At 46.8% G+C, this 10,242-nt stretch overlaps 1 protein-coding gene across 5 annotated transcripts in view; it reads right to left on the reverse strand.

The window, feature by feature from the left end:
• SNX4 (sorting nexin 4) overlaps nt 1-9,138 on the reverse strand; it is a 78,044-nt gene extending 68,906 nt beyond the window's left edge. For 3 of the 5 annotated variants that reach the window (XM_036348610.1, XM_036348608.1, XM_036348607.1), the window contains exons 1-2: nt 8,961-9,134; nt 2,448-2,569 (exon numbers count right to left, since the gene is read on the reverse strand). In XM_036348610.1, the coding sequence (XP_036204503.1) occupies nt 2,448-2,569; nt 8,961-9,104 (266 nt within the window). In that variant the 5' untranslated portion in view covers nt 9,105-9,134. Of the gene's footprint in view, nt 1-2,447; nt 2,570-7,222; nt 7,286-8,960 lie in introns of those variants that run through there. The other 2 variants (XR_004973936.1, XM_036348609.1) reach the window with 2 other exon arrangements.
• Nucleotides 9,139-10,242: the final 1,104 nt, after the last annotated feature.

The raw sequence follows: 10,242 nt of genomic DNA on the forward strand, positions 1-10,242 counted from the left end.
TATTTGTCTTAGTGGAGAAACTATACTTACAAAGAGGATTTTCAGAATTGTCTGCTGATTAGACAACTTTTACCAAGACTTTACTGGTATATTTCATTTTAGTTGAATCACAGATGTGGAGAAAGCCTTGAAAAGTTATAGGGTTCAGCCTTAAGCTTTGTGACTTTTGGTAAAGCGTAAGAAAATGGGGAGTTTAAAACTTTATTCTTAAAAATGTATTCACATTAAAACATGGTTATAAGTCTTTATCAACTAGGTCTGATAGTTTTATCATTTTCTTTTACTGGCTATCAAAAAGTTATCTCATATCTGTTTTGCTTCTAAAGGGGTATTTTGTTTTTTTAAATAACTTTTTTTTCATTTGTTTGTTGTGTTAATCCTCACCCAAGGATATTTTTGCATTGATTTTTAGAGAGAGTGGAAGGACGGGGAAGAGACAAACATCAATGTGAGAGAGACACAAGGGTTGGTTGCCTTTCCCATGCACTCTGACCAGGATCAAGAACCGAGGTACCTGCCCTTGACGGAATCCAACCCCCTTTCAGTCGGAGGACCAACACTCTATCCACTGAGCCAAACTGGTTAGGACTCTCATATCTGTTTTAATTGAAAATATTTCTGCTGTCTGCAGAAAGAAAAGAACTAGTCAGTATAGTCTTTTTTTTTTTTTTTAAGTATATCTCTATTGATTTCAGAGAGGAAAGGAGAGGGAGAGAGAGAGAGAAACATCAGTGATGAGAGAGAATCATTGATCTGCTGCCTCCTGCACATCCGCCATTGGGGATTGAACCCATAACCCAGGCATGTGCTGTGACCTCCTGGTTCATAGGTTGACACTCAACCACTGAGCCACACCAGCTGGGCTACTCAGTATAGTCTTTATATAAACTGTTTAAAATAGGCAAAATAGAGTCTTCCCTTGCCCTTCTCTAGATAAAGCCATCTGATTCCTTTAACTTTTCCTTATGATATAAAACAGTGGTTCTCAACCTTCCTAATGCTGCGACCCTTTAATACAGTTCCTCATATTGTGGTGACCCCCAATTTCATTGTCACAAATTGAACATAATTAAAGCATAGTGATTAATCACAAAAACTATATGTAATTACATATGTGTTTTCTGATGGTCTTAGGCGACCCCTGTGAAAGGGTCATTCGACCCCCCAAAGGGGTCGCGACCCACAGGCTGAGAACCGCTGATATAAAAGAACTTTCCTGCCCTAGCCTGTTTGGCTCAGTGGATAGAGCCTCGGCCTGTGGACCGAAGGGTCCAGGGTTCGATTCTGGTCAAGGGCATGTACCTCAGTTGCAGGCTCCTCTCCAGCCTGGGCCCTGGTCAGAGTGCCTGCAGAAGGCAACCAATCGATGTGTTTCACTTACATTGATGTTTCTCTCTGTCTTTCCCACTCTCCCATTCTCTCTAAAAATCAATGGGAAAATATCCTCGGGTAAATAAATAAATAAATAAATATATAAATAAAAGAACTTGCCCTAACCGGTTTGGCTCAATGGATAGAGCATCGGCCTGCGGACTCAAGGGTCCCAGGTTCGATTCCGATCAAGGCCATGTACCTTGGTTGCAGGCACATACCCAGTAGGGAGTGTGCAGGAGGCAGCTGATCGATGTTTCTAACTCTCTATCCCTCTCCCTTCCTCTCTGTAAGAAATCAATAAAATATATTATAAATAAATAAATAAATAAAAGAACTTTTCTGGTGAGTTTTGATTTCTTACTCCATGACTTACTCTGTCTTTTCCATTTTACCCAAGGTCTAAAGCTCCAGTCTCAATGTTTTTTCTGTTAATTTCTCTGAAACTCCCAACTCTCCTAAAATGACTCAGATTGTTTTATCTTTCCTAGACTTTGTTAACATCTCCACTTACCTATGTCCACTTAAAATGCCCCTGAGAACCTGATACCTTTTCCCAAAATTACACTGGGATTCTATTCTATCAAGACCTCCATCAAATCATGTGTCAAATAATATTCCAGATATCAAAAGTATTTCACTAGTCTTCCTGCTCCCCCAAAACAAGTACATTAGAATATAGTCACCACGCCCTGGCCGGTTTGGCTCAGTGGATGGAGCGTCGCCCTGCAGACTGAAAGGTCCCAGGTTTGATTCCAGTCAAGGGCATGTACCTGGGTTGTGGGCACATCCCCAATAGGAGGTGTGCAGGAGGCAGCTGATTGATGATGTTTCTCTCTCATCGATGTTTCTTACTCTCTATCCCTCTCCCTTCCTCTCTGTAAAATTCAATAAAATAAAAAAAAAATAAAAAAAAAATGCAAGAACACACCTGTCTACCTGTTTAAAAAGTAAGTACACAAAAACAATCCCTAAAAAGGCAATGACCTGTAAATAATTCTATTATACAACAGAATTTATGTCAATAGCTACCAAAGCCTTTCTATCTAAACCTAGGCCTAATTCTCATCACCTACCTTGTTTCAACGAGGTAAGCAGTATATGTTTCTTGCATGTTCATGGCATTTCTTCCAGTTCGCTTTTCTGCTTCTGAAACACTAATTTCTATCTTCTTCAACCAAAAATTATTTTCTGTCATCTGGACAAAAGCAAATGGAAGAACAATAACAACAAAAAAACTTTTTAAGATGGTATTGAAAAAAAACCCAGCTATTATAATAGCTACTAGAGGCCTAGTGCATGAAATTCATGCATGGGGTGCAGGGTCCCCTCAGCCCAGCCTACACCCTCTCCAATCCGGAACCCCTCGGGGGATGTCCGACTGCCAGTTCAGGCCCGATCACCGGGATTGGGCCTGAACTGGCAGTCGGACATCCCTCTCACAATCCTGGACCTCTGGCTCCTAATTGCTCACCTGCCTGCCTGCCTGGTTGCCCCTAACTGCACCCCCTGCAGGCCTGGTCGCCCCTAACTGCCCTCCTCTGCCAGCTTAGTTGCACCTAACTGCCCCACCCCCCGCTGACCTGATCGCCCCTCACTGCCCCCCCACCGACCTGGTCACCTCTTACTGTCCCCGCTGCCAGCCTGGTCGCCCCCAACTGCCCCCCTGCCGACCTGGTCGCCCCCAATTGACCCTCCCTGCTGGCCTGGTCACTCCTAACTGCCCCCCCTGCCGGCCTGGTTGCCCCTCACAACCCCCCCACTGGCCTGGTCGTCCCACACAGCCTGCTTGTTCAGTCGTTTGGTTGTCCCTACTAACCTCCCTGCCAGCCTGGTCGCCCCACACAGCCTGCTTATTTAGTTGTTTGGTCATCCTTCACTAACCCCCCCCACTGGCCTGGTCGCCCCACGCAGCCTGCTTGTTCAGTCGTTTGGTCGTCCCTCACTAACCCCCCCTGCCGGCCTGGTCATAGGCAGCCATCTTGTGAGGGCATGAGGGTTAACTTGCATATCACCTCTTTATTATATAACTAAAGGCCTGGTGCACAAAAATTTGTGCACTGGTAGGGGAGGGGGGTTGGGAGGGGTGTCCCTCAGCCCCACTTGTCCCTCTCACAGTCTGGGACCCCTCGGGAGATAACCACCTGCTGGCTTAGGCCCGCTCCCGGGTGGAAGATGGCAGGCCCGATCCCTCGGTGCCTGCCCCGCCTCCCGGGGTCACGCACACGGCAGGGCCGATCCGGGGGTTGGGGCGCCGCCCCGGGTCACGCACACGGCAGGGCGGGTCGCACACGGGACACCCGGGCGGGCCGGCCGATCGCTGCTGCCCTGCCCAGCTGCCCTGGGTCAGGTCGCACACAGGACGCCCGGACGGCGGCCAGCCGGGCCAGCTGATCGCTGCTGCACCGCCCAGCCGCCCTGGGTCGGGTCACACACAGACGCCCGCCACCCCGGGTCACAGATAGCAGGCCCAGATGGTGGCAGGGCAGGCAGGATGGCGCTGTCTCGCCCTGCCTGCAGTATGCAAATTAGCCACCATCCTGTTGGCGGTTAATTTGCATATCATGCTGATTAGCCCATGGGAGGAGTAGCGAAGGTACAATCAATTACCATGTTTGTCTATTATTAGATAGGATATTATAATAAAACCCATTATTGGTATATATTTCAAACTAGTTTCTTATATTTCTTAAGTTACTTCGGGTTTACTAATGACAGCAGCAAATGATATGCCTGCCTATCTTTACCCGTACACTATAGCATATTAAATTTTTCCAGAAGCTATTTTAACAAGTATCACACATTTAAGTATTAAAACATCCCAGATAATCCTATCCTATGTAATAAAAGGCTAATATGCAAATCGACCGAACAGCAGAACCAGTTGCTATGACATGCACTGACCACTAGGGGACAGATGCTCAACGCAGGAGCTGCTCCCCTGCTGGTTAGTGCGCTCCCGCAGGGGGAGCGCAACTCAGCCAGAAGACGGGCTCATAGCTGGCAAGTGCAGCGGCAGTGGTGGGAGCCTCTCCCGCCTCCGCGGCAGCGCTAAGGATGTCCAACGGCCAGCTTAGGCCCACACCCCACAGGGAGCGGGCCTAAGCCATCAGTCGGACATCCCCCAAGGGCTCCCAGACTGCAAGAGGGTGCAAGCCAGGCTGAGGGACAGCCCCCCCCCCCCCCCCGCCCCCCCCCCCCCCCCCCACCCCCCAGTGCACGAATTTTGTGCACCAAGCCTCTAGTAGAAAGATAATAGGAGAAAGAACAATAAAATGTAGACATTTCATAGAAGTGACCAAAAATAAATCTATATAGAAATGCATAAGAAAAAAGTCTAAAAATGCATTGTACAAAGATGAATGATCCTCAATAGTGATATCTAATTTTTTATTTTATCAAACTCAAATCTCTCTCAAAAATAAAATACCATATACTGTATATGCCAAAAGGCAAGATTTTCAGCAGGCAATTTCATTTAAAAATTACAAAAGCAGGAGTTATCTTAGTCAACTTTAAATTTGCCTAAATGCCCTAGCCAGTTTGGCTCAGTGGACAGAGCATCAGCTTAAGGGTTGAAGGGTCCTGGGTTTGATCCTGATCAAGGGCACATATTTTTTTTAAAATATAGTTTATTGATTTTTTACAGAGAGGAAGGGAGAGGAATAGAGAGTTAGAAACATCGATGAGAGAGAAACATCAATCAGCTGCCTCCTGCACATCCCCTACTGGGGATGTGCCCACAACCAAGGTATATGCCCTTGACCGGAATCGAACCTGGGACCCTTCAGTCCACAGGACTCTATCCACTGAGCCAAACCAGTTAGGGCAAGGGCACATATCTTGGTTGCAGGCTTGATCCCCAGCTCTGGCTCTGGCTCTGGCTCTGGCTCTGGCCCTGGCCCTGACCCTGGTTCTGATCAGGGCCCATGTGAGAGGCAACCAATCGATCGATGTGTCTCTCTCTCAGACCGATGTTTCTCTCTCTGGCTCTCCCCCTCCTTTCCACTCTCTAAAAAATCAATGAAAAAATATCCTCAGGTGAGGATTAACCAAAATAAAACATTTCTTTTAATGAAAAAAATATATAAAAATATTAGAGGGCATAGCATGAAGTAGTAGTTAAGTAGTAGTCACACGAATCAATACTTATGTATGAAAGTGTATGCTGATTATGTTGTAAAAATGTATTTTGTACTATGAGTAGCCTTCAGAAATAGCTGAGCGCTGCTGAAGTAGAAAAATGAGAAAAACGTTCTTGAGTATGATTTAAACACTTGCTGCTAAACTGATAAACTCTGTAACTATGCCTATACATTTTCCTTTCCTTTTTTATGTTACCCTCACCCACAAATAACCTCAAACCTTACAGTTCTGGCCTACTCCATTCAGTTCTCTGCTGCCAGGTCAGTGAAGATGCTAACTGTGTATAGGAATTTTTAAGTACCAGTTGCTCAAGCGCTCTTTGCCCCCACCAGCACTCCCTGGCCTAGAGTGCTCTCCCTAAAAAAAAAAAAATCACTCAGGCAGTGGCTCTCCTCTGGGCAAATACTGTTACTACCAACTCAATGGAATCTTCCAGCCTAAAAAAGAAGTATTCTTACTTCCATTCCTTTGCTATTCCTCTCTTCTGCCAGGACTAATTACTACTTTCTTGGAGATTGGATCCCTCTCTTATATTTCCATTTTCTAAATCACTTTAAATAGAACTGACAATACTTAAAAAAAGAATGTGGTCTTCCTTACATGGAAAAAGTACAAAAGGAATAGAAAGGAGACTTCTAATTAGACAATGGAAAACAAGAGGATTGCAGGCTTACAGAAAGAAAAACAAGAGACTATAGAATATGAGCTTATAGCAGAATTTAGAATCTTGATTAGTGATATTTAAAACCAGAAGAAACCTGTGAGTCTCAGGCAGTGCTTGTTTCCACTACCTCTAGGTGCAGAGAAACTCGCACAAATTGCTCTCTGCCCCAAATCTGCAGAGTTAAAATTAAGGCTCATGAGGTGAGCTTTTTGCCATCTCTGCACACTCTCTGCATAAATATTTATGTGGTAAAAAACTGCTTGATCAATGAATACACCATTTACACATTTCTTTTTGTTTTAAAATTTAAACTTAATCTTAACTAACTAAAAAATCTGAAATATAGTATTGGAGCAATTTACAAAACTTTTAAACTTTTTTTTTATTTAATGAAGCTCCATGGCTTAATGGACAAACTAATTTCAAAGCCAGGCAGACCTGGTCTCAAGTCCCAGCCACGCCACTGACTGACTACCTAGTGACCTTGGCCAAATCACCTATCTCCGAGCCTCTGCTTCATCTGTATCTGCCTTTTGAGGGTGATCTTCAAAAGTAAGTAAAGAGTGGAGCCTACGTGAATACACACACAAACAAAGCTAACTTCACTTTCCGCCCAGACCACATTCCTATGAATAACAGTAGCAATGTACCAATAGCTATAGCAATACTTCTCAAGTGGGGAGGAACTAGAGTGAAAGAGGGGATAGAAAGAGGGAAAAGGAGTATATGTCCCTATAAGGAGGGTTTGGGTAGTTCTGGGGGAGGAGGGAACAGTATACAAAGTATATACAAATATATGTGTGTTTAAACTCCTGGTATTTCTGAAATATTTGTCCAAATGGCTTGTATCTCCAAATGAATTACTAAATTGGGGAGTTGTTTTAGGAAACCCTCTAAGTGTGGTCACTTACAGATGGTCTCTTGGAATACATATTTACATTTTCCTAAAATGTCAGATAATACAATATAACTACAACCTCTACTGTATGATGGCATCTTTGGGTTTTCAAATATCTTAAACTGAGATTGTAGGGTAGTTACCTTAAGCGGACACAATCCAGAACATACAGGCTTCAAAGAACTGATCATGACTTTGTGGGAACCTGCTCTGTACACCTCACCTTAATTTTTTTTTTTAAGAGAGACAACAGAAAAACTAAGTCACATAGCTGCATAAAAAGCAAATGACACAAGCCCTGGCTGGGTGGCTCAGTTGGTTAGATCGTGTCCCATATGCCAAGATTACAGTCCAGGGCAGGGCTGTAAGAATCAACCAATGAAGACATAAATAGTGGAACTGCCCTGGCCAGTATCTCCCAGTGGTTAGAGCACCGGCCCTCACACTGAAAGGTCTCTGGTTCGATTCCGGAAAGGGGCACTTACCTGGGTTGCAGGTTTGCTCCCCCCCACCCCCCCAGGGGTGTGTGCCAAAGGCAACCAGGCAATGTATCTCTCTCACATGAATGTTTCTCTCTTGCTGTCTCTTCCTCTTCCTCCTCTTCCCTCCCCTCCATCCCTTTCACTTTCTGAAAAGCAATGGAAAAAATATCCTCAGGTGAGAATTAAAATAAATAATACATCAGTGAGACAAATCGATCTCTCTCTCTTCCTCCCTATCTAAACTCAATCAACAAATAAAAATTAAAGAAAAAAAAAGCAACCATCTAAGAGTCCAATTATGCACCACAGAAGTGCACACGCTTCTCGATCACGTTTCAGATGCTGACCTCTCCACAAGTAATTCTAGAATTTAGGAAAAAATTCAATGAAAAACTTAAAATTCACCCCAAAAGTCTTCATACGACCCTATCAACCTCGACATTTCCCCAAGCAGGCAAAACCTTCAACTCCTGTGTTGCAGTTCCTGGCTATCTGGTCTCTAGACTTAGAGTTAGGAGCCTTTCCAGTTACAGTCGGCAAACAATTTTAACTTTTCTTTATCCACCATAAGGCAGTTTCATATTAGCACTAACACCAGGTTCCAGAAAGAAAGAAAGAAAAAAGCAGCGAAATGGATGAGCAATAGGCACACTGGGGAGGGCTTCTGAAACGTCTTTTTAACCCGGCCTCCCTATCCCGCCTTCCGAGCGCAAACCCTCTGGATCTGAAACAGTTGCAAATAGTGAACGAGATGGAAACCACCAAGCAGACCGAGACATCGATGACAAGTCTCCCCTGGGAACCACAGCTCTGACCCACGAAGGCAAGGACTGCCGAATGCGTTTAAAACGCTTTTTTTTTTTTTAACTTGTACCTTTTCTTGACTCTAACACGGTCTTCAATTTCCTCGCCGTGGCGACCAGCCAACCAGCCTTACCGCCCCCGCCTGGCTCCTCGAGCCCCCACTCCCTTCCTTCCCCAACTCCGCTGCCCACAGCCACGGCCTCTGTGAAGCCGTCTCCCCCGCACAGCCCTCGCCGGACGGTCAAACAGAACCCTCGCGTCCTCTCGGGCCCAAATCTCGGGGCTCCCGGACCACCGGAAGCCGCATCGGCTGCAGCCTGGCCGTCCCGAGCCAGACCCCACGCCCGCCGGACCGCACCCACAGCAACCCGCGCTCCCCCCGCCGCCGCCCTCTCGGCCCTCCCGGGGCGCCGCAGCACCTGGCGCTCCCCCTGTCCAGGACCCCTTTTTCCACCGAGCCTTCCCCTCTCAGCACCTGTGGCCCAGCTTTTCCAGCGCGTCTCCCGGTCACCATCTACCCGCCCCCGCCAGCCGAGCCCCGCCCGGCCCGCTAGGCCCGGACCCAGGCCGGGCAGCCTCCGCCGCCCCTTCTCACCGTGCGGTCCCCGGGGCCCTCCTCGTCCTGGGCCCCCTCCGCTTCCTCACCCACCGCCGCCTCCAGCCCAGCGTCGGGGTGGCCCAGAGGCTCGAGGGGCGCCGGCTGCAGTAGCCGCTCCAGGGCCGGGGCCGCCTGTTCCATGGCTGCAGCTTCGCGCGGCGGGTCCACTGTGCGCCTGCGCCGCCGCGCCCGGCACGCCCCGCCCCTCGCTCGTGGCCACGCCTCCCGGTCCCGCCCCCTCGGCTCTGGGCAGCCAGGCCACGCCCCGACCTGCTTGCGGCGGCGGAGATCCAAGGGCTCGCCTTTCCCGCAGGTATTGGGGCTGGAGCTGCTGTGGAAAGGCCCGCTTCCGAAGAAGACTCAGAAAGCCAGGAAAACTGATGGAGGGAGAAAAAGCGAGAAAGGCAAGGGGAAAGGAAAGTTCAGAGTAGGTATTGGACCCAATCAGGTTGGTGATCACCTAAAGAAAATTTAAAACTCACAAGAAATCGGAGCCCTTAATATTCTAACATTCTCCCTCTTGTCCTCTATCTCGCGTGCATTATTGGTTCCATTTTTTGCCCTGGAAAGACCAGAGGGGTATAAATTATTGACTTTCAGAAGGTTAAGTAACGCCCCAGCTGACTTGGCTCAGTGGATAGAGCGTCAGCCTGTGGACTGAAGGGTCCCAGTTTCGATTCCGGCCAAGGGCACATACCTAGGTTGCAGGCTCGATCCCCACTAGGGGGCATGCAGGAGGCAGCCGATCAATGATTCTCTCATCATTGATGTTTCTATCTCTCTCTCCTCCCTTCCTCTCGGAAATCAATAAAGAAATATATATAAAAAAAAGAATCATTAAAAAAATAAAAAGGTTAAGTAACAGAGTCAGCAAAAGATAGCACTTCCAAGTGTTTGAGAGAAGCGAAGTGCTTGGCTGAAGTAGTGCTTGACTTCTATTTTAAGTATTTCATGAAGCCCTGGAGATCTCTGATAATTTTCTACAAACACCTCCTTGAATTTTGAAACCTGATTCCATGGCAATCATTCACTATGGTAACCCGATGGAAAACACTCACTGGGTGTACCAGACTTCGGTACCTGGAGGTACCTTCTACGCAAAGTCTGGGTCATCTGACCAGAAACTGATCTTTCTGCCCAAATACTTAGTTTTTCAAGCTGTGACACAATTTCCCCTCCTCCTGGGACGCTTTCTCCCATTCACCGTAAAACCTTAAGTTATCACATCTATGTGCTAATATCACTTTGTTGATAAATTGATTATGACCTTTCTCATATT

The sequence above is a fragment of the Myotis myotis genome, unplaced genomic scaffold, assembly GCF_014108235.1.
Source record: "Myotis myotis isolate mMyoMyo1 unplaced genomic scaffold, mMyoMyo1.p scaffold_m19_p_2, whole genome shotgun sequence".
Lineage (NCBI taxonomy): Eukaryota > Metazoa > Chordata > Mammalia > Chiroptera > Vespertilionidae > Myotis > Myotis myotis.